This window comes from Clytia hemisphaerica, unplaced genomic scaffold (genome assembly GCF_902728285.1).
Source record: "Clytia hemisphaerica strain Z4C2 unplaced genomic scaffold, Clytia hemisphaerica genome assembly, whole genome shotgun sequence".
NCBI classification, from domain to species: Eukaryota; Metazoa; Cnidaria; class Hydrozoa; order Leptothecata; family Clytiidae; genus Clytia; species Clytia hemisphaerica.
This window is the reverse complement of record NW_027104018.1, coordinates 250,114-273,653: the sequence shown is the minus strand read 5'-3', so window position 1 is coordinate 273,653 and position 23,540 is coordinate 250,114. Positions and strand designations below refer to the sequence as shown.

The 23,540-nt window shown below is 34.3% G+C and overlaps 4 protein-coding genes across 4 annotated transcripts; 1 reads left to right on the top strand and 3 right to left on the bottom strand.

Moving 5' to 3' along the window:
- Positions 1-6,438: 6,438 nt before the first annotated feature.
- On the bottom strand, positions 6,439-9,839 carry LOC136811402 (uncharacterized). The gene is made up of 4 exons (XM_067068005.1): positions 9,712-9,839; positions 8,230-8,327; positions 7,235-7,306; positions 6,439-6,640 (listed from the first exon to the last, which is right to left on the bottom strand). The coding sequence occupies exons 1-4, from the start codon at positions 9,760-9,762 to the stop codon at positions 6,487-6,489; spliced, it is 375 nt and encodes a 124-aa protein (XP_066924106.1). The 5' UTR covers positions 9,763-9,839; the 3' UTR covers positions 6,439-6,486.
- Positions 9,840-11,390: 1,551 nt separating this feature from the next.
- On the bottom strand, positions 11,391-13,186 carry LOC136811387 (uncharacterized). The gene is made up of 4 exons (XM_067067989.1): positions 13,095-13,186; positions 12,615-12,700; positions 12,312-12,380; positions 11,391-11,827 (listed from the first exon to the last, which is right to left on the bottom strand). The coding sequence occupies exons 1-4, from the start codon at positions 13,143-13,145 to the stop codon at positions 11,680-11,682; spliced, it is 354 nt and encodes a 117-aa protein (XP_066924090.1). The 5' UTR covers positions 13,146-13,186; the 3' UTR covers positions 11,391-11,679.
- Positions 13,187-14,121: 935 nt separating this feature from the next.
- On the bottom strand, positions 14,122-17,425 carry LOC136811386 (ATP-dependent lipid A-core flippase-like). Its single transcript, XM_067067988.1, has 3 exons — positions 17,298-17,425; positions 15,138-17,107; positions 14,122-14,805 (listed from the first exon to the last, which is right to left on the bottom strand). The coding sequence occupies exons 2-3, from the start codon at positions 17,095-17,097 to the stop codon at positions 14,150-14,152; spliced, it is 2,616 nt and encodes an 871-aa protein (XP_066924089.1). The 5' UTR covers positions 17,098-17,107; positions 17,298-17,425; the 3' UTR covers positions 14,122-14,149.
- A 1,283-nt stretch (positions 17,426-18,708) lies between these two features.
- Positions 18,709-23,540, top strand: LOC136811385 (uncharacterized). Its single transcript, XM_067067987.1, has 5 exons — positions 18,709-19,438; positions 19,989-20,216; positions 21,024-21,245; positions 21,561-21,856; positions 22,212-23,540. The coding sequence occupies exons 1-5, from the start codon at positions 18,730-18,732 to the stop codon at positions 23,469-23,471; spliced, it is 2,715 nt and encodes a 904-aa protein (XP_066924088.1). The 5' UTR covers positions 18,709-18,729; the 3' UTR covers positions 23,472-23,540.

The following is a 23,540-nucleotide window of genomic DNA, read 5'->3' as shown; positions in this document are numbered from 1 at the left end:
TCTTCATTTAAGCGGGTAGTATGTCATGGGAACTTTTTCAATCCCTAATCCCAAGCTTTGAATATATTACTGAATAATTTAAAAACCTATGAATTGCATATTGATTTTTATAAATTTATGATGAGACAGATTGAAGAAAGTATCCGAACAAATATTTTAGAAATTCAAAAAGCTTTGCATGAAATATACGTCTTTCCGATTTCTTGTTCTGAAAAACTTAATATTTTCGTGCGTACAATTTCGAAAAGATTGAATTTTCCTTACAGTTTTAAGAAAAGATTATTTTTCTTAAAGTTCTGAAGGAAAGACTGTCTTCAGGTATTTCTTACTTCGAAAAGATTATAATTCCTTTCGTCATTTTTTAGTAAAATGTAAAAAATTCATGTTTTTTAGATTGGCAGTCTTTTCTTTTTTTGTATCCTAAGAAAATATAAAGTTTTCATCTTTCCGAGTTCGTGTTCAGAAAAACTTAATATCTTCGAGCGTACGATTTCGAACAGATTGATTTTCCCTTACACTTTTCAGAAAAGATCATTTTTCTTCAAGTTTTGAAGGAAAGACAGTCTTCGGATATTTCTTACTTCAATAAGATTATAATTCCTTTCGTCATTTTTTAGTAAAATGTAAAAAATTCATGTTTCTAGATTGGCCGTCTTTTCTTCTTTTGTATTCTAAGAAAATATAAAGCTTTCTTCTTGAAATTTAAACGAAAAGATATTCCATGAAGATATCAAATTTCCGTGCGAAATTTATCGAAAATACAAAAACCTTGGAAAAATAAAAGGTACTAATTTCGAATTTAAGGAACATTAAAATTTCTACCTCGAGATAAAAGTGACGAGCATCTTATCTTTTTGTAGCCGATTTTGCAAAAGTATTATATTTTCAACTTTATAAGAGAAAAATAGTGACTTTTTAATTGGAAAGATTATTTTTTCTTTGGAAAATGCGGGTTGGTCTAAAAAGCAGGGTAGCCAGCAATTCGGGTAGCCAATTGGGCTAGGTTGTGGGGTACCTAAATACTTTACAGACCAGAATAGAAATACCGAAAATGAATGCATAGAACCACATTTTACTGACCAGGGAGCATGAATCTTATTGATAATTAGATTGATCATGTATGATTCCAAAGATAAACAAAGATATAAATTACCACGTGTTAATGCACGAGGAGTAAGAAATAGAGCTTCATTATAATAGAGCTATTTCGAAAGACTTTTTGTACCTGTTATAAGATGCCATATTTAAAGTTTTTGTAGAGTGCATTTTGTAAAATCGCTCGAATGTTTTGATCAAAGCACTTGTTATACATTTTTGGAAAGCTAAGGGGTAAGGGAATCGAAATTACGATGTTTCCAATTTTTCTTCGGACACTTTGGTGTGATTTTCAGACAAATATGACGGTCTCAGGCAAAAATCATAGGGTTAAAAGTTAATGAAAACTTTAGCTCGAGAAAACGGATTGTAATTTCGATTCCCCTACCCCTTAGCTTTCCAAAAATGTATAACAAGTGCTTCTGACAAAACATTTTAGCAATTCCAAAAAATCGAACAAAATTCCCCCTACTATATAAAAACATAAATAAAATCTAAATCTAAAATATTAAAAACTGTTTGTATATATTTTTTATTCGGGTCTGTAAATTTCCAAACAAAGCCAAGAAGGAAGACAAAATGGCGCCAGGTCTCTTGAGAAGTAACAAAGTTCAGTACCTTTGGAAAAAAGGCTATTGTGGCTGAAGTTCGAAAGGAATCTTAAATTTTATTACATGGAATCATTAACAAGATGTTGTAATAGTATTTCCACATGAAAACAGGTTTCAGATTTCAAAAGTTTAGGCAAAAAGAGGTACCCCAAAACCTAGCCCAATTGGCTACCCCATTGGCTACCCTGCTTTTTAGACCAACCCGGAAAATGCCTAGTTAAACACCCCCGTGTGGTGTGGTGTTACTTCACAAAATTTGGATATTTATTTTTCTTATAAGCATCAAATTTATATGAATCAAAACAATAACTCTTGGTGTAAAGCAAACTTGGTTAATCGATGCTTACAAAGTTAAAACCTCGCCCATGTATGATCAATGATTCTGGATGATTCAAAATCCTTTTATGGCTCGACCCAAACCTTTTTTTTCGAATTCGCATCTTTTTTTTAGTATCAAGATTTTAGCATACATTGCGCTATTATAAGGCGAAATTTTCGACTTTTAGTCGTCTTGTTAAAATTAAACTCGAATTAGTTAATTTAACGGAAGAAGAGAGACCGATTTATACTTTCGCCTTCTTGTTGATATTTCAAAGGGGATGAAAATATTGTTCGGCGGTTTCATCTAAGAAAATCACAATTAACTATGAATTAAACAACACCATTCCCTATGGGACCCTGTGTTAGCACATTTATAATTGGAGAGAAATCACTACGTTTTAAATCTCAGTCCAATTAAGACTATTAGAGAAACATGTTGACAAAAACATTTTAATTGGCAGAAATTAAAAGGGGAAAGAAAGAATGATGACTTGTCACGAAATCTTGAAACAAGCTTTCATACGAACTCTATGTCAAAGTGTGTAAAACAAGGAGAAGAAGGAAAAAATATTTTTCAATGATGCAATGATCATGTAAGTTTTTATTTGTCAAGTTTCGGGAAAACCTGCTTAAAAAAGTAATTTCTTTCTCGCTATTGGTTTTTTGCAATCTTTAAGTAATTTTGGATTTTTACACAGATTATTTTCGATACTGTATAAATAAAGAGGCAAGCTTTTTAATAATTATGTTTAAGTAAAGTATAATGTTATTATTTTATCTCGACAGAAATTCGGAAAACGTATACACCTTTCCCGAATTGTTTGGTTTTTTTCGAAGGTCTTCAAACCATATTGAAAACTATATATTTGTATTCCTCCTATAAAGACAAGTGCATGCTGAAAATTTGAGCTCAAAAGCTTTTTTCTATCAATTTTTATGACTGTTTTTGTTCAAGGTGAAATCCCTTATAAAAACTAAAACATACAGCCCGGCCTCGTTTCCATGTAATTCTATTGTTTATAAAGAAATTTCAAATCAAAATAACTCAAGAACCGGAAGTGCTTTTTTCATAATTCTTTTTTTATTTGTTTAGTTTTGCAACATACAATTTTATGAAACTAAATAGAAACATTCAAACATTAAAACAAAAAAGTCAAAAAGCCTAAATAACAATTCGGGAAAGGTGTATTGGGAGCTCGGAGAAGATCAATGTTAACAACGTGTGGAGAAAAGTTATCACAAAATGAACACCGTGTCTCATCCAGAAGACAAAGATATTGTTAAGAAAACGAAGTGATTGTTCACGAACAAAACCTATGAAACATCTTCAATGAGGGGGATTATAGTTCTTTTGAACGGAAGAACGCGGAGAGCAATCGGGAAAAGAGACACGATATACACAACAGAACAGGGTATTTTAAGATTATTAAAAATTATACAGCAATGTTTGCCCTTTTTTGTTAGATACTGATTTTTCACACAAATACAAGTTTTTGAACCGCAACCGAATTATTAATTCGAATAGTGCTTAGCAGTGTCAAATTTTGTCAGAATTAGTCCGAAGCCCTATATTTTTTAACTCTTTTTTCAATACCCCCTCCATTCTTCCCATCAAGTTTTTTCATCTTTTAAAAAATTATGTATTATAATTTATCAATCATTTTATGTAAGATAGGGTATACTTTACATTTTAACTGTTCACTGAATTATGTGTACACATATATTAATATAATTTTATTCAATATCAAATTTATTTTAAAGAAGAAAACCATCCAAGAATATTAAAATTCAAATATCTTTAGAATTTTACCCCGGTCTAATTTCAATAAAATTGCAGTAATATGTGGAAGAAAACCTCGTAAAGAATCAAATACTTTCGCTAACCTGTTTCAATGTTTTAATGTTAGACATTTTCTAAACATCTTTGTGAAATGAGAAGGATTCAAGGTATTTTCTTTTCCTAAACATTCCAAATAAAGATTTTTTGGTTATTTCTTGTTTAGAAATCTGCATATTTTCGTTGCGTTGAATTGTAAATCTCTCCTTTCATTAAAAAAATTCTGTAATTTCTTTTACAAAAAAGGTTCGTCTTTTCTCAATTTTAAGTTTAACTTTTCCATGGACAAGAAAATAAGTAACAGTGAATCTTCAGTGCGTGGAGAAAATCTTATATTATCACTTCGGAGAAAAGTGGTACTTTTCGTAGCTAAAAAACCAATCTTTTTGTACAAAGAAAAGTTAACTTTTTCGATATTTAGAAAATTTAAGCTTCTCGAGAATCAGTGAAGATTCACTGTTACTTGTTTTCGCACAAAAGAAAATTCAAAGATTTCAAAACAAGAAAATAGAGAGAAAAGTTAACTTTTCGTCATATATCTTGCATTAGAGAAGACGACTTTTCATGCAGTGATTCTTTAGACAGGTTTAGCAGTTATAAAGGAGAAATGCGTCTAAACATTTGATTGGTTCTTTCAATATCATTACCGCGAATCTGAATTTTTTCATAAATATACCTGCTGGCAATTTCTTCGTAACGCTATTTCGTTTCGTTGCTTTGGGAATATACGTCAGTGAATAAGGAAATCGCGAAGAAATTGTTGAATTTGGATTATTTCTGCAAAATTATATTTATAATTCAAAAGCTTTTGTGGTTTTTTCGCTAAATTTAGTAACTGTTTAAAAATAAATTAGTAAAATCATAAGGAATGATTGAATGAATGCCTCTGAAAAGATCTCCATGGTGACAGCCTCACAACGAGTCTAAAGAAACATGGTTACCTTAACGTCACATTCTAATTGAACATTTTATGCGCTATGATCCTCATGCTTTAGGCATATGGCTTGTACCCTTTTATAAGGACATATTGAAGAACGACATTATATTAAAGTCTATTTACCATAAGTGTGCACTCTTTTTTCATTTACCTATAACTTTTGAAGGAGTTCTTCAATCTTTATAAATTTGGTATCGTTGGAAAGATATTACTGAGTGAAACAATTCGAAATAAAAAATTCTTTGAAAAAATTCTAAAAACGAAGATGAAAATGAAGAAGAAAAAAATGAAGATCTTGTAGCGAAGTGCTATAACTTTCATTTTCACTGGAGTGAATCCTTGATTATCGACCGTCATCACTGTGAAAATATTTCTCAAAAATAATCATTCAATCAAAAGATATCAAACAAATTTATAAGCTGATTGACGTCTAAAAACGCTGTTTTCTGCTGTTTTCTGCTGTTTTTTGGGGTCGATCACTTGTTAACTTTGTATCATAACTTTCTATTGAATAAATATTGTAGTGAAATTTCTTCACGTGATGACCTCCTAAAATCAAAGAATCTCTCCAATGAAAATGATAGTTATAGCACTTCTCTAAAAGATCTTCATTTTTTTCTTCTTCATTTTCATCTTCGTTTTTAGAATTTTTTTAAAAACTTTTTTATTTCAAATTGTTTCACTCACAAATATCTCTCCAACGATACCAAATTTATAAAGATTGAAGAACTCCTTCAAAAGTTATAAGTAAAAGAAAAAAGAGTGCACACTTATCGTGAATAGACTTTAGCTCCTTTTTTTGCCTTTGGAATTTAGAGTCTTATGGAGGTTTTTAGGGTGTGACCGTACTCACCTCTGATTGAGACCGACAAAGCCGTACCCTGAGTATCAGAGGTTGAGCTTTCAAAGAATATAATCAACCTCTGAGGACCAATAATAGAAATTTTATCGCGCATGTGTCAATCTGATCACTGTAGAAAGAATCAAAGATGAAGAGAAAATATTACCATATTAATGTCTAGCAGACTGTATCAGTATGCAGTTTACTATTTAAAAACTCCCCAGAAACTTCCAAGTGTAATTGAAATGAGTTTCTTTCAAAAGAAGTCTTACATGATTCCCAAATGTATAACAGTAATTACTAAACTATTAATTATGGTAATGTTACTTCAATGGAAAAATAATACATAGAGACAGGTCTTTATGTTATGATTCTCTATCACTGACTCTTTTTAAAAAGCATTGATGACATTTTTAAGTTGTGTTTTCAACGACGGGAATAAAAATATCAACTTTGAACTTCATCCAAGATCTTGGATGGTCGTCATGGTTACTTTTCTCTGCGTTGAATGCGCGCTGAATAGAATCTCGATTGGTCGGCACAGGTCAATATATGATTTTGTCCTGTGCTTTTCACGTTAACAAAGCCTTTCTAGCTTGAAAATTTGCCGTCTAAAAATCTGATTTATATGTAGACTCTAATGTGACAAGACTCTAATTTTCTCAAATTAAATTGATACGGTATTAGTGAACTTGGAAAAAATGTACTTGTGCAAAAGGTTAAAATATTGTTTAATTGTTCTAAAAAGTATGTACACAGTTTTAAAAACTAAAAACTGATATAAAAACCCATAAAAATCAACTGTCACATCCACGGTTTTGAGGGGTAGCCAAAGTAAAGCCTTTCACTTTTTTGTTCTTTTCTTTTTCCTCCGTTTTTCTTCCGTTTCGGAATTCGGTAAATCGCCAACGCGTTTTCTTCTATCTTTTCTTTTTTTCCAATAACAATAGACAATAAATAAGCATATAACAAGTGCCACGCCCAGTCCTACACCGATCCTATGAAAAAAAAATATGATCTTGTTACACCCCTGTATCAACTCTGGAAATGATCAATTTCAAGCAAGAATTGCAGGCATGGCGGAAGCGGGGAGACTGGGGGACTTCAGCCTTCCCAATTTGGAGCAAATGTGATTTTCTCTCAAATTCCTGGCGTAATTTATCTCATTTTGAGCCTTCAGCCTCACATCTTTTATGCTTGTTCCGCCGGGCTTGGATTGGCTTAGTTAAAGGATAAATAATGGATAGGGGGTCTTCTTGAATCTTTGAGACAGTTCGGAATTACCACAAGGCTTATAAAGAATGTTTTCGAGTTGAATAAACTTGAGACTTTTGTTGTAAGAGCAATAGGAAGGATATGAATATCAGATTTTTTCAATATTTTTTAACATGTGACATTTTACATTTTCAATTTTCATAGTATTATTTCAAATGGTTATCACAAGAAAAAAATAATGCTCTACACGCTTTTTTATAAAAACTTACTATATAAGAACACAAGGCTTGGATGGAAAAAATGTTAAAAACAAGTTAAGAACATTGTAAAAACAAGTTAAGAACATTGTAAGGCTCTGAAATCACTTCATCACTTACCATACTTTTTTACCAATTTCCGGTGTGCAACAACCCATTTCTCGCGGGCAACATTCTTCTGAAGGCCTACACCTAATGAAAAATTGAAGATGTTTACAAGGTCATGAATAGAACTACAATCAAGGTCATTTTATTTGAGAAAAAAAGAGAAATTCTCCGGGAAGTTTTGAAACCACAATCGATTTGTAAGTGCTCTAAAGTAGGTTCGAAGGTTTGAGTTTTAATTCTCAGTTTTAACGCTAGACTTAAGACTTACGACCTTAGGATCTGAGGATCCAAAAGTTCAAAAATAGTATAATAAGGCTCAGAATATAGCCTGGAAGTCTGCCAACCCCTCCTAAATTGAAATATTCAATTAAATTAAAGAGATAGCCCAAAATCGGCTTTCTCGCCGGAACTTAAAATCTTGAAAAACGTTAAAATAGCCGGAATTCTCAATATTTTTCAACCATGATTGTATTAGGATTTAAAGTACAGTCTCTTTAATTTGATCTTCAAGGCACCAAAAATTTTCTTCGAATTATAGAAATTCGAACTATAAAAAGTTAACTGTATTTTCTATTGCCGATGCTAACTACGACACAAGTACACATAGAGAGCTATTAGCATTAAAGTAAAATGGGTAATGAGTGGAAATATTCAAATTATAAACCTTTTATAAACTGTCTTGCATTGCTAAAGAGTTCATTAAATCGAATAAAGACTTGTTATGTAACAAGAAAGATTTTGGTACAAGATAGCCCAGAAGCTACTCAGTGTTTTATAATGTACAGGACGCAGCCCTAGCGAGTTTATATATTTGCACTTTTGAGGACGGTGGAGTGATTAGAACGATTTGAAATAGCCCGCAGTCCTAAAATCGAGGACAGTAAAAGTGCTGATTTACCGTCGTCCGTAGTCAGTTATGATCTAGACAAATTAGAGGCTTGCCGTCTCCATCTCAATAAACACAGATACATAAACTCGCTACTGACTTGTGTAGAGCAGTAACCTACTCAATAGTGTGTTTGTGTAATTTCAAACGATATGTGACTCCGCCATCTGATGTATTTGGTAGCATCGATCTCTTTGGACATTTCAAACCAAGATTGACCTGGAACAGAATTGTAAATGATTGTTTAAGAGTGTCAACGAAATTGATTAATGTCTCGAGAATCATTGGAATGGGATATCTTTGTTTGGCGCAGATTTTCTTACAAGGCTTGGGGCACGAGAAGTTTGTGGTGCAATGCAACATGTTCTATCTCACCAACACAAAAAAAAGTGTGTATCCCATGGTTTCTTTTTTTGTTTCATGGGACAAAAAGTGAGGGAAATACCCAAAATACACTCGGATTTTGATCCTGGGACAAAGTGAGATTTCACTTTTATTGGTAAAAAAAAAGAATTGGGCGGAGACAGGCATTTTGCTAGAGAAATAGATATAAACTGGACTTGGTCTATTCATGATATGCATCACTGCAATTTCTTCAACATCGCTTCAAAGACCCAATAGCTGATTGGATGTAAGTGACATAAAACCAGTCAATACGTTACTTTCAACCAATCAGCTGTTGGGTCAGTGGAAGACATTGCAATGGTGCATATTATGAATACCACAGATGGTTGGAACAAAAAACCGTCAGTTAATGGATGCCAGCGGCCTCCTCGTCGTCTGGAAAAACCTAAATCTACCCGTATCGAGGCAGACCCGTCGACAAAAAGAGCTTTTTCCACTTATTCCTAATTATTACTCCCAACAGATTTTGCAATCTGTCAAAAAAAAGTCGTGTTCATCTGGAACAGGAAAATGATTAACCTGTATTTAGCCAGGATCTGGTTCAATCTGCACATTAATGCCGGCAGAAAAAAAATATTTGCGGAATTTATTGTCCAACTAATTTAAAGGAAAAAATTATATTTTATTATATTATTTTAACATCCCCTTCTCACAGACCTCATGGGACCCCATCCCACTGGAAAAATTGGCAAAAATATCGTCCCCAGTTGAAAATTATACGCTAATTTTTTTTTCGCGCTGAAAGTAATCAGATAAGCAAACCCTCACTGCAAAATATTGTGCTGTTTTTTTTTTCATCCCCACTACATTTTCTGGCTCGAAAACAATTGAATTCAAATCCTCAGCCACATAAAAGAAATGGGAATATCAATCCCCATGGAGTTTTGGTCCGTTATCTTTATCCTCCTCCCTACCGATTCTATGATAAGGGGATGTATTATAGAAGTGAAGGTAAAAGGGGGGGGGGGGTTTCAGGGGTCTTAAATACCGTCATACCGACAAAGATTTGGGTCAAATACCGTAGTACCGTCGATAAAAGAAGCCTAATTACCTAAATACCGATACCGGTAGAAAATGAAATACCGTAATCCCGTCGTTTTTTTCTGGTAATACCGATTTACCGGGAAAAAAAGGCCCAATACCGTCGTACCGTAAAAGTGAAACCCCCCCCCCCGGGAAAGTAAAAGATGCAACCTACCTGAATATGAGCAAGGAAGGTGAAGAAATAGAAATAAGAAGGCGCCCTCATCGTTGATAGTTAGATCTCTTCTTGTTGCAAACACACTCAATGTATCAAACTTTTTATATTTTCAATCTAAAATTCACAAAATTTGTTTTATTTTCAGTATTTGTAATCAGTATTTCGACATTTTTCAGAAAAATTTGAAAAAATTGTAAACAGGACCAGTTAATCAAACTGATTTTTAATAACTTTATAAGATTGATAGATTCATAAAATGAAAGTCACTTAGAGATCGATTTCCAAAAGCTGAATGATAAACTTGGCAGTGTTTACAACACATCACAGTGTAAAAGGTACTTAGTAGTTATTCAGTCGTCAAGACATTTTGTAGGAGTGAAAACAAACCCTTAATCAATTGAGTAATGCAGTCAATTATGCAACTGGAGTGGAAGAGAAAAAATACTTTGACATGTCTGCATGACATGTCAGCCTCAGGAAAAGGTTTCCTCTGAGAATAGCCATACAGGGTGTCCCTAATAAAAGTATCGAGTTTGAACATGCGATTAAGTAGAAAAGTTTGTGTGTGTTATCGCTAAAATATAATAACGTTCTCCATCACATAGGCTCATTACAAAAGGTAGTTACAACGTATAACTGACAAAGAAAAAAGAGGGAGAGCTTAAAATACAATTTTGTGAATACACACTTAAAGCTTTCTACTCAATCGCATGTTCAAACTCGATACTTTTATTAGGGACACCCTGTATATGCCAGCTGAAATTATTTTATTTGAAAAAAATCGACAAAAATATCTCAGCCAATAAGCCACCTCTCTGCCTCCTAGAATCAATTATTTGAATTTGAAAACACTTTTTTTCTCCTTTTTCTTTTCAGAACTTAGCCGTACTTACCTTAATAAGGCAGAGTTCATTTTAATTTGAAAAAGAAAATCAAAGCTAAAAATAATTAATTCTTTTGTGAGAAATATTTTTAGATTTCTGTTATTGTCGGCAAAAACCACAGTAGAAATTTCTTTTTTTATTTTGGTTTGATTTTCGGTGGTATAAACCATGGTTACAACTAATTACCTCTTAGACCACTTTTTAAGTCTGAAACAGAACCATGACCATGGTTTTCCGCTGTCATATGTTGCATTTTGAATTCGTGCACGGCATGGAGTGACCATTACTGATCCAAATTTTCAGCTAGTACCACTTGACCTATGTGCACGTGAGGGATAGATTGGGAGTTTTTTTGAAGGGGAACTTTCATTAGCATATAAATTTCAGAGGAAATGATTTAAGTTATAAATTATTACGCTCATCCCCAAGTCTATTACAAACACCCTCTTCTCACAGACCCAGTAGGACTTTTTCATCCAGTGGGGGTAAAAGTAACGGACTAAAACTCGATGGGATTAATATTTCCATGTTTTTTATGGATAATAATTTGATGAATTCCATTGTTTTCGAGCCAGAAAATTCAGTAAGGATGGAAAAATGATACAATATTTTTGTGAGGAGTTGTTTATTTGACTATTTCAGCGGGGACAAAAACGAAAGTAAAATTTGCCAACGGGGACGATATTTTGGCCAATTTTTCAAGTAGGAAGGTGTTCGAGTGGGTCTGTGAGAAAGGTACCGTGAAAAGCACAGGCCGATATCATATATTTACCTGTGCCATCCAATCCAGATTCTATTCAGCGCGCAATCAACGCAGAGAAAAGTAACCATGACGACAATCCAAGATCTTGGATGAAGTTCAAAGTTGATATTTTTATTTCCGTCGTTGAAAACACAATTCAAAAATGTCATCAATGCTTTTTAAAAAGAGTCGGCGATAGATTTTCGACGTCAAAAAGAATATTTACAACTTTTACAAGTTTACAAATTTTTACAAGAACTTTATATAATTCAAAATTGCGAGTTAAAAAATTTGAAAAATTAAATAGATGAGGAAATGTGACTTCACAACGATTTTTGATCAGATATGGTAAAACATCTGTGGTTCATCTTTCAAAGTTTGCCATTGGTTTGCTTTTGGATTTTCTTTATCTTTCCTTTTCTGTTTCCAATAACAATAGCCAACCAGAGCACACACAATGATGAATGCACCGATACCTATACCAAGCCTAAATAAACAAAATAAGTTACCGTTTAAACAGGGTGTTAGCTGTTGGGAAGGCTTCGATCGCAGTTGGAGGCTACCCGAAGGTTCTTCTTTCGATAGCTGTCTAGCAAAAGGAAGAGGAAGGCGTGCCACTCTTTCTCCTTGGACTGCTCCACTTATCCTTGATTCTTCTATACTATATTTAAATATAGATTGCATTGCTTCTCCCAAAATTTGTTCACAGATTTGTTCACAAAACGTGAAAACTATTCAGGGTGCTGAAGGTATGCAAAAACCAAAGGAATATTCATCCAGGAAATTATTCAAAAAGTAACAGTAAAGATAGCTTTGCGGATGTTTATCTACAATGTTTATTTTATCTCCTCGAAAATTACCAGTCTTTGTCGTTATTGCAGTTACTGTTTACAGATTTCTCATATGACAAAGCTTAGGCTTGATTCGAGAAAAAAGAACTGTTTAAGGACTTGGGCAAGGGCTTTCCTTACCATGTCTCCCAAGTAATGTTGAGTGGTTTGCAACACCCGCTTGCACAGCATACTTCTGAACTTTGACAGCTGTGAAAAAGATAAAAGGATTAAGTTTTAAAATATGCACGAATGTAAATCTAGGTTATGTAAAAGTGGTGAAAAAGTCCAGAGGGTAACTTTGTTGCTTTTAGATTTGACAAGATTGACGTTTAGAGATTTTGCAAGGGAAACTCCGGTTCATTAAAAAAATGCCACACAAGTGACAAATGCAAAGAATATCTTTACACTTATAATTACCTTTTCGTGTGGAAATTTACTTACGTTACAGTTTCACTTCTTGAAATAAAGGTTCCACCAACTTTAGCTGCTGAAACAAGTCTTTGGCAAGTCTTGCCGCCAAGCACCACCTAGAAGAAAAGACTAAAGCCATGACCATAAATAGTACACGAAGATATTTAGGAGAAAATATTACCGCCCCGAATTTAAAAAAATTGAAATTTTAGGGTCTAAAATTAATGTAAAGATAAATGAAAGCAACAACATATTGATTTTTTCTCAATCAATTTTAAAATTAAGGAAAGAAACCGAAAATATTCCTAAAATTTACCCTTTTTAGGGAAAAATATTAGAGTTTTTGGTTTTGGGGGACGGAAATTAGACATTGTGATTTTCACGACCCTTAGAGGAGCTTGAAGACCCAAAAAGGCACCCTTAAGGAAGGCACATACTCGTACCTCCATTTGCCTAAGTACCACCCCCCCCCCCGGGTAAAAAAAGCGTAAAGAATGAAAGGTAGCTTACCTGAGTGTATATACTGAGAAGAGATAGAACTAAAAACAATAAGATCTTCATTATTGCAATGAAGAATTTTAGAGGTCAAAGATTCTATTGCATGTTTTAAACATCAGATTTTTTCATCAACTTATTCTCTCTTCTCATACATTTTTCTAAAACTCGCTGAAGTCCTGTTTTTTAAATGAATAATTTAATATTTCAAAAATATCATGCTGAGCTAAAATTAAGTAGAAAGTTGAATTGACAATTTATCGGGAAAAGTTCCGATAATAATTAATATGAATCAAGAAGGATTGAAACGCAATTGAATGAAATCAACATTTCAAATATTTCGTACTATCAAAAAAGACTACCCTACCACTCTATGATCAAACGTTTCAAAAATTATACAATTTATATAAAAGGATATAATATATATTCGACCATAATAAATGAGCTGAAGGAGAAGACCCTTTCAGGTAAAAAAAACTCATTAAAACTACTAAAAACTCATCTAAAGATAATATTTCGGGGTAAAAGGAAGCGTGAGACTGTTACTCATAAATCGGAAAATAAGTAAAATAATAGTAGTCGAGAAAAAAAGCCGTGAGTTTAGTTCGGAAAGGCTAAGCGAAGATGAGACCTCTTTCCAGTATATTCGTGAATTTACGCTAGCAAGTTCGCTACGGTGGCAATTTACAAAAAGAACTAGCTAAATTTTGAAAAAGGTGAGATTTCTCCTGTTTGTTCTTCTTTAATCGGGGAATTGTCCGTTCGAGGAATTGTCCGTTCGGGGAATAGTTTGTCTAGACTTTTAAAACATACAACATACAATAGAATATTTGTCCAGGAATGGTCTGTTGAGAAATTGTCGGTCGGGGAATGGTCCGCGATTCTTAACTGTAAAAAAAACTTAACAACAGCACCAAATAAAATACTGCTAAAAAACAATTACCTTGAAAAACTATATATAAGTTTTTAAAAACTAGAAGTATGAAATATTCAAAAATAGTAAAAGAAAATCCTGAAATATAGTTAAATCTTATATGCTACGAAGTTCTCGTATCAAATCATTGACGAATCTAACCACTTTCGTGCTTATCTGATTCATCACTTGTTTTCGTTTGTTCTGCAGAAACCAATTGTTTGGAAATCAAATCAAAGTAAGTACCTTTTGTCTTCATCAACTCATCATGGGTACCTTGCTCAACAATTGTACCGTCTTTCATGCAAACGATATTATCAGCATTTTTAATGGTACTCAAACGATGCGCGATGACAACCACTGTTTGAGAATCCATCACATTCTCAAGAGCTTCTTGAACTTCTTTTTCATTTTTAGCATCTAATGAAGAAGTTGCTTCATCCAACACCAATATCTTTGGATTTCGAATGATAGCACGTGCAATGGCCAATCTTTGTTTTTGTCCACCAGATAACTGCATTCCTGAACCTCCAGCATATGTGTCATAGCCTGAACGAAATTTATCGATGAAATCACACTTAGTTAATCGCGCTGCTCTTTCGACGTCTTCGCGGCTGCAAACGTCTTTTATCGAACCATAAGCGATGTTTTCTTCTAAGGTTCCTGTAATAAGACCAGGGCTTTGAGAAACAATTCCCATCTCTTTATGAAGCTTGGGAATGTTCAATGATTTCATATCATGACCATCGACTGTAATTCTACCAGAATCAGGATCGTAAACTCTCATGATGAGTTTAGCGATGGTAGATTTTCCTAAAAGTGAAAGATAATAAGATTGTTGAAAATTTTGAAATTCAAAGGCATTACCCAGCACACAACATTGTTTTAACGTTCAAATAACGTTATTTGGACGTTATGAATGTCAAATGGACGTTATTTTGACGTCGTGTGCCGTCTGGGTATTCCCAGGATACCATTTTCAAGTGAGACTACTTCAAACACTAAAAAGGGTGCAATCAAAAATATAATTTTATTATGATATAGTAAGATTTGCTCTGATATAATAGCAATTGTTTTGATCTCATTTCAATGATAAGGCTGTGATGAGGAATGCAAAGACAAAACTAATCACCCTAATCACATACCTGCACCAGAGTCACCAACGATAGCTGTCATCTTATTGGGTTGTATTTTCAGATTGAACTTCTTCAAAACAGGTTCCAAAGGACGAGAAGGGTAGGAGAAATCAACATCTTCAAAAATAATTTCTCCTTTCAAATCTTTAATCACTTCATCGCCATCAACCATACCAGGAACTTGATTCTTTAAACGAATGAATTTATCCAAATGACGAACATTTTCTTTGATGTTTTCATCTTGCCAGAAAAAGGATCGCACATTCCCACTAAATGTTTGTAGCAGGAAGAAGAAGCTGGTGATTTCAGCTGTGGTTAGTTTAGTTTCTGTCAAATGATCCAAAAAGATGTAAATACTGACAGCAAAAGTAACGAATCCAGTCAATTGTTGAGCAGCAATGTATAAACAATATGTGATCGACTTAGACTGGAAGCTAGTCATGCATTCATCGTATATCTGGTCATATTCTCGAAAGTATTTATCTTCATTCGCAAACATTTTCACTAGAACTCGATTACCAGTCAGTTTAGATTTTACATCTCTAAGTGCCATGTCCCATTTTAATTCATACTTCCATGACTTTTTGAGCATATTATGGAACCTTTTAACGAAGACTGTTGTATTGAAGGTCGTGACAAACATGGTGAATGCTCCAAGATAGAAATCGATTTTGATAATGTAATACAGGTTTAAAAAGATAGAAATAATGGTTTGTATGACTCTGGGAATCTGCCCTGTTGCCAAGCGATGAATGGAATTAACTTGCATTGATTCGTTGATATGGCCCGATGAGTTGACATCATAAAATGCTTGATCTAGCCTAATGGCGTGTTTCAAAATACTCCTTCTCATTTCAAGCTTTCGACCAGAATTCAAATTTTGTTCAATATAGATATCAATCATGTTTACTGCCGTTGATACAAGTTTGATAATGCATCCTGAAATCAGTAAAGCTCTCCCGATACTTAAAGGCTTGTCTGTATCACAAGTATAAAAATAATTGCATGTGAATCGCACGTAACTGTTCTTGTCTAGTGTTTCTGAGTCGAAGGTCGATACTAAAAGGGCGAGGATGCTTCCTTTAACGAACTGTAAGTGGACGCTAAGTAGATCGGCAATGGATTTCAATAGAATGGTTAAGAGGAAGATTACAATGTCCCTGGTAGTCATAATGGATCGATACATGAGCCAGATAACTTGGAAAATCGATTCATCATGTTGATCCTCAGCACAAAAACCTTTCTCGATCGATTCCTTTTTACACCTTTCCACAATGTCATCTGAACCAGTTGATTTAAGAACCTTAGCTGATAAGCAATCAACCAACATGGCTCCTCTTTCTTTTTTCTTTGCCACCAACGCCTGTAAATCATTCCAATGTTTCAGTGCTTCCTTTTTGGTGTTGAAATATTTGAAAACAACTTCTTCATTTTTTTCTTTCGAACTATTATGATTGAGATCTATGTCTTCTTTCCCTGCAGAATAACAGCTCACGTACCATTCTTTTTGTTTAGTTTGTCCTTTATTTTCCTCAGCTATTGGTTGTTGCTCGATACCGATTAAAATACCTCGCTTAATCACCAAACTGATGATTTCCATACCGTCTTCAACTTTGACTGTTGTTGTCTCGCTTTCCCAGCCTGTTGCATATCCACGCCATGAATTACCAGGGGTGTAATGAAACACACGCCCTTTGTTTGTTTCGAACTCAACCAATGCTCCAGCGCATGCGTAATCATACAGGCGTTCATGACTGACTCGAACTAAATATTCTCCCTCGTGTAGAATGATTGGTCGGTTGGATTTTGTTCCACGATCGGGCCCATAGCACCAAATACTCTCATCATCGTATGTAAACTTGATTTGAGAAATGGATCCTTGGGCTATGATGTCGACTCTTTTCAAACGGAAATCGACTTTGCTTTTGGTTCTTATATCAACTTTGCTTTTCGATCCGCCGAGTATCATGTTGATAACACTATGAAAAGAGTGGAAATCAATTTATAATATATTTCCAAAGACCTGCAACTTTTAAAACTTCAAAATATCCCACTCCCACAGGCTGGAATTGAAACTTTGAAGAGTATTATTCTAAACGTGTCAAAGGTGATCGTCGTCAAAATAAGTGCTTGCCCGTGAAATATATGCGAACTGAGATAAGTACAAACCTTTTTTTGTACAATTGAAGACGATTCCAACAACGTTTAATATTTTGATTACTTCTTTGCTCTTCAAAATATTTCCTGATGTTGATTCATAAAGATCCTATCAATCACTTTATATATTTAAACGTTTTGTAAACGCGTTCTATTTTCCTAGTACTTATGTATTGTGAAAGAAATTGCTTTCGTCGGCAAGATACAACATTAAGAGGTCATAATAAACACACAAATATCACAAAAGTTTCTCTTTGATCTGAAATTAATACAGATTATCATATGATCAAACTGCTGACGTACTATACTATTTTTCTGGGAAGACCCTTTCGTTGAAAATATGTTTTATCAAATGACACAGCAAGAAAAAGTGCTCATTTCATCATTTCGTTTTGGTCGTTCAAAATTTCCCTATAACCATTATTTTTATAAACTTATAATGTTATATCACATGACAAAGTAGAGGTTAAGATTACAGTAAGATTGTCTGATAAAACCACTCTCCACTTGCCGGTCGCGACAGAATGAATCAGTACTCAATGTTTGTATCTTGGACTTTAGAATAAATTTATATGAATATTACACATATCTGATTTTGCAATTTCAGAAAAAAATCCAACATATTAATTCTTGATCTGTCTTCTTTGCCCCCCCCCCCTTCTTTGTGACTTAAGCCCTTTTGGAAAATACTTTAAACGCTTTTTAAAGCACCGCACGTTCCTCTAATTTTATGTGACTCACCAGACTTGGGCATAATCTATTAGAAAAATACACCCCCTTCCCACAGACCCGGTGGGATTTTATCAGACAGTTGGGGGTAAAAATAACGTACCAAAACTCGATGGGGATTGATATTCCACTGGGGACGATATTTTGGCCAATTTTTCCAGTGGGAAGAGTTTCCAGTGGGTCTGTAACAGTGAGAAGGGGGTGTAAAAATGATAAATCAGCCCATAGATACATAAAAGTAGAACAAAAATAAAATTAGAAAATAGACCTTTTCATAAATTACGTCCCGAATATCACTCTTACCTCGTATTCAAACAATTACGATGGTGATTATGTACCTTGAGACATTAAGTGTTCTTTATGAATAGTAAGTAGTTTTAATAAAATCCGCTGGGAATCAATCACCATGGCAATAATTTCAAAACGAGGTAAGTGATGTTTGTGATGTAATTTATGAAAAGAACTATTAGACTGAATTTCTATTTGTCACGCTACACGAGGACAGTACTGCTACTGGTCTGTTCCATAAATAGTAGTATGCTTGGAGTTTTTGCAGACTACTTTGACAAATCTATTATCAGTTGCTAGGAAGGCTTTATTTCCGGTTCATTGCAATTAACGAAAAGTAATTAGCTAGTTTTTAATTAATTTTTTGTTACATGATGAACTCTAAAAGTAGACGAGGAAGAAAGAAAAATCATATGAGAGAGAAATTATGTTTCGTGGCGGCAAGATTCGTTCGTTAGCATTTGTTGTTTTATTTCTGTTCATTATATTGAAAATATATTTGAATCTCTCAGATTTTGAAGATCTTCAAAATTTTGAAAGAAGAAATAATGCTTTTAAAGCAGATAATGGCAATAGTTTTGAAAAGTCATTCGAGACCAAGGTAGAAGGGTTCAACCAAAATGCGATTCGTATGGCTTGGAAACATTTGGAATATGAGAAACACCCTCAGTTTACCAAACGTATAGATAAGGAAGACTTTAAGCATGCTTTTGAGCTGAAAAAAAGCAAGCTGGAACCACCAAATCATCATAAAGAATCAAAGGATCCTCTACAACGTTGGTTAAAGAAAGCTGCTTTAAGAGATGACCAAAAAACGAAAAAAGACAAGAACAAAAAAACTCTAGTGAAAATTAAGAAGACGCAAAACGAGGCGGGTGAGCACATTGCTTTGTCGAGAAAACATGATTATAAAAACACTGCACTTTCTCAACAGAAATGTGTCGTTCCACAGCTGGACCCTTTCAATGGAAAAAGATGTCCTATTCACCAACGCTGTCAGCTAAATGATGGTGTATTGAAGGTGAATCTGAAAGATGTTCAATTTGCTGGATATCTCTACATTCGAAGGAAAGATGATGACCGAAATGTGTTACCAGAGATTGTCAACTTGACCAAGAGTCATACTAGGGATGAAGGTATGTACCGTCAGAAAATTGCCCAAAATTTCTGCCTTGATGGGTAAAATATCCTACAATTTTATTCCCACTGGGATGACTTTGCTTTCTCCCTCATTTGAAACTAAATGAAAAAGATTTCCATTGGTATTTCGATTGAAATTTTCATACCCAATGAAGGAAAGAGTTCCACCGGTGTTTAGAGACAGGGGTGTTAATGTTCCATTTATGGATACACCCCTTTATCCCGCATCAGTAAGATTCTATCGATTCTAACTCGGCAAGCCTCGCCACCAATACGGTTTTACTGACCCTGTATATCCCGTATCCCACCTCGAGAAGACCGTGTAACTAATAGTATCAATTGTTGCATCAAAGTTTACACCATATCTTCGGCTGATTGGAAAAGTAGGGTCAATCGAATGAAAATATTTTTTATCAGATGCAACTTCTTTAGAAACAGAGAAATTTTGTTTAAAGTTTTAGAACTTATATTTTCACATCGTTCCCTGTTCACATAACATAGAATTAAACAGACAAAAAGGAACCTAATTTTTTAAACCATTCTCAGGAAAACCCACATGTGTCCATATGGCAGAATCACCAAATTTGTTGACATTCATCCTTGGATTCCCAACCTTCAAAGAATTCAATCCTCAAACAAATCTAAAACCAATCAAGGAGGAGTTCAACATGGTCTTGAAAAAGGATATCAAAGGGTGTTCAAAACATCGACAAGTGGTGTTCAAAAAGAATCAAATTTTACATCCTGCTTCCGGAAGATGTGCTATAGTCAAAGGTTTAAATTTTTTTCGATTAAATATGAATGAAATTGGTGTCACGAAGAAGATGCTTCAATCATTTTCTGTTTTTGTTTGTTCGTGCGCTTCTTCATTTTAAAATTTGATATAATGAAAGTTTATAAGGGTCTTTTTATCAAATACAGTAAGCTGAAAGTTGTTTGTTGATAGCCGCAAAAAAGTGCTCTTCAAAAAGGAGTCTTATAACAAAACTCAAGACTTCATTTTAGTAGAACTTAAAGTTTCATGTGAAAAATCATCAGCTCCATACAAAATGATAATTTGTTGAAAATAATTCAAGTCGTAGGGAGGTAGCCCAGGGGGGGTGCTTAGGCAAATTGAGGGTACTTTTTGTGCCGCCCTTAAGGGTACCTCAAGTCCCGCTAAGGGTCGGAAAAATAGGAAACTTTCAACTTTTTACCCTCTGAAGGTCGAAATTTGGTCAAAATTAGTCAAATTTGTCCCGCTTAAGGTCGTAAAGTTCCCAAAATTTTCCTTTGTTTTCTCCTTTTTAGTCCCGATAAGGGTCCAAAGTTCGAAAGTCGGGCGGCACCCTCCGTTAGCTTGCAACTCTAGTACCCCCCCCCCTCCCGGGGACGTAAAAAGACGTAAACTTATAATAAAGATTTTACACAAGAGAAACAAAGTAAATGCTAAATTCTCAACGTTTCCTTAGTCTCTTTAGGATATTTTCATAATTTTAACATTATTTCTAGCCAGTAGGAGAGATGGATGCTCCGAAGAAGTAAACCAAACTGTCAAAAATGGATTGAAATGAATTTATCCCTGAATTTATTTCATCATAGGTGATTCACCAGAAACGTTCACTGTTGTACTTGCATCAAGCACTTCCAATTGTGATCAAAACAATAGAAGAACCAGATTTCAATTTCGATCAGATGGTCGAATCGTTTTCAATGATACTTATTGTCTCAACTACAAAGCCATCTACAGCTTTGCCATGTTCCGATTCGAGAAATGCATGGATAATTCGACAATTTATTTTAAGTTCACAGACCATACTCAAGGTAGGAATCTTATGTAGTTAGTCAGAGCTCTTTACTAATTCCAATGATTGAGTTCAATAGCTCATTGAAGCAGTGACTTTCAGAGGGCAGAAAACACGATCAAGTCTGCATTAAACGGAGGTAAATTGTGCCAGCCCAAGGTCATATATTCACAGTATTTCATAAGAGTTTGTTTTTTACTTCCTGGTCTTGATTAAAACATAGTTAGAACCCTGTAAGTGATCAAAAGAAATCGAGACTTTTAAAGAAAAAACATTAAAGTCGATCCTTGGGTAACAATTTTAGTGTCGATAAACAGTCTCGATTTCATTTTAGATGTATCTGAAGAAATCACCATGACTGAAGACTATATTGAAGTAGTTTATATGAAAAACAACGAAATGAACTTCGAATTTTTCATGTACCCTATCAAGACGGAACATTCTAAAGAAAGATTGACCATTAAAAATTCCATAAAAACGCCAGCACAATTGAGGGAAGAGAGCCGTCATGAAGATGAGCTTGACGTTATCATGTTGATGATAGATTCAATATCACGTGGTAGCGCTCAAAGATACATGAATAAAACGTACACAATGCTTCAAAATGACCCAAATTCTGTTATAATGAAGGTACGCTTGTTCTTTTGACCAAAAAACCTCACAATGTTTGTAAAGAGAGCCTTTGAAGCCCTCTAATCCTACTTATTGTCCATAAGACTCCTGTACAGAAAGATTTCTCAATAAAATAAGCAGACTTAACATGAGTTGATGTTTAAGACGTTCATCTTCTGCGTAAACCTGGATACCTCTTATTCTAAAAACCTGCGTTTTGAATGACTGGCCTATGAAAAGCGGATGACTGAGAACTATAGTACGAGTTTAACCCAGAAAGATAGGGATATTTTACAAGGGGTTTTTGTCAACTTTCAGTCAAGTAGATTCATCAAGATTTTTGATTAAAAACCTATAAAATTTATTTCAACAGGGGCACACTATAAATGGTGACGGGACAACAGCACAAATTCTGGCCATGTTGATTGGTCAACTCGAACATGAACTTCCCGAGGCTCGACGTTCATTTCCTAATGCTACCTATGTGGATGAATGGCCTTTCATTTTCAAGAAATATGAAAAAAACCGTGGCTACACAACCCTGTTGTCAGAAGATTACCCAAACATGAGTATCTTTAACTATCGTCTGAAAGGATTCGACAAGCAACCAACCAGCAAATATTTGCGGACGTGGTGGAAAGCAGCTAATGAAATGATTGAAAAAGCGAATAAAGTTACTACTAAATGTAACCATGAGTTTGCGTATCAGTATTTGAAAGATTTTTTAAAGGTCTATAGGCGCGAGAAGAAATTTGTGTTCAATGTTGCCAATGTTGCTCATAATTATCCACAGAAATCAGTAATGGTTGATAATGATCTTTATCAAATGTATCAAGAGATGAATCAAACAGGACAATTAAATCGTAGCCTCGTTTTCGTTTTTGGTGACCATGGTGACAGAGCTTCAGAATTCCGTCGTACTTTGCATGGAAAATTAGAAGAGAGATTACCTTTTATGAGCCTTACACTGCCAACGTGGTTCAAACAAAAACATTCGAAATTATTTTCAAATTTGCAATCGAACTCGAAAGTTTTGACAACACATTACGATATATACGCTACTTTGAATCACGTTTTAAACCAGTTCAAAATGGCACCAACACATAAGTATGGGCGGAGCTTATTTACTGGTATAACACCACTCAATCGAACATGCGCACAAGCGGGGATTGACAGTCATTGGTGCCCTTGTTTAACATATACTAAACTAGATACCAACGATCCTATGGTGAGAAAAGTAGCAATCAAATCTGTACGCTACATCAACAAACTGGTCTCAAAAGATGAAAAACCACGTCGCTCGTGCGCACAACTGAAATTATTAAAAATTGAGCGCGCGGCCGAACAAGTCGTAAATAAGGATGTTGTCGAATTTACACAAACCAAAGAGAACTCTCAATGCGATGAATGTGGATTTGTCAAAGATAAAGGATTCAAATTTCACAAGAAGTTATTAGAAATTGTATTAACTGTCAGCCCTAGTAATGGTCAATATGAGATCAGTGTTGCGTATAATACAAAGACTGGGAAAATAACTACTGGTTCAATAAGTAGAATCAACTTGTATGGAAAGCAACCAGAATGCATTGCAAGGGAATATCCCTATCTTAGAAAATATTGTTATTGTAAATAAATCTATTTTGAATGCAGATGAAATCCTTAAATTTTGATTAAAAAAAGTACTTTCGTGTTTGTTTTGACC

What these genes read in the sequence shown, in the direction of transcription:
- LOC136811402 (XM_067068005.1), bottom strand. Translation starts at nt 9,762, where the DNA reads ATGAGGGCGCCTTCTTATTTCTATTTCTTCACCTTCCTTGCTCATATT. An exon ending in CCTTCCTTGCTCATATTCAG is followed by an intron (nt 8,328 to 9,711) that starts GTAGGTTGCATC and finishes ATTCTGTTCCAG; the next exon opens with GTCAATCTTGGTTTGAAATG. An exon ending in TTACACAAACACACTATTGA is followed by an intron (nt 7,307 to 8,229) that starts GTAGGTTACTGC and finishes ATTTTTCATTAG; the next exon opens with GTGTAGGCCTTCAGAAGAAT.
- LOC136811387 (XM_067067989.1), bottom strand. Translation starts at nt 13,145, where the DNA reads ATGAAGATCTTATTGTTTTTAGTTCTATCTCTTCTCAGTATATACACT. An exon ending in TCAAGAAGTGAAACTGTAAC is followed by an intron (nt 12,381 to 12,614) that starts GTAAGTAAATTT and finishes TCTTTTTCACAG; the next exon opens with CTGTCAAAGTTCAGAAGTAT. An exon ending in AACATTACTTGGGAGACATG is followed by an intron (nt 11,828 to 12,311) that starts GTAAGGAAAGCC and finishes TTGTTTATTTAG; the next exon opens with GCTTGGTATAGGTATCGGTG.
- LOC136811386 (XM_067067988.1), bottom strand. Translation starts at nt 17,097, where the DNA reads ATGATACTCGGCGGATCGAAAAGCAAAGTTGATATAAGAACCAAAAGC. An exon ending in CGTTGGTGACTCTGGTGCAG is followed by an intron (nt 14,806 to 15,137) that starts GTATGTGATTAG and finishes TTTCACTTTTAG; the next exon opens with GAAAATCTACCATCGCTAAA.
- LOC136811385 (XM_067067987.1), top strand. Translation starts at nt 18,730, where the DNA reads ATGTTTCGTGGCGGCAAGATTCGTTCGTTAGCATTTGTTGTTTTATTT. An exon ending in GTTCACAGACCATACTCAAG is followed by an intron (nt 21,246 to 21,560) that starts GTAGGAATCTTA and finishes ATTTCATTTTAG; the next exon opens with ATGTATCTGAAGAAATCACC. An exon ending in CAAATTCTGTTATAATGAAG is followed by an intron (nt 21,857 to 22,211) that starts GTACGCTTGTTC and finishes TTATTTCAACAG; the next exon opens with GGGCACACTATAAATGGTGA.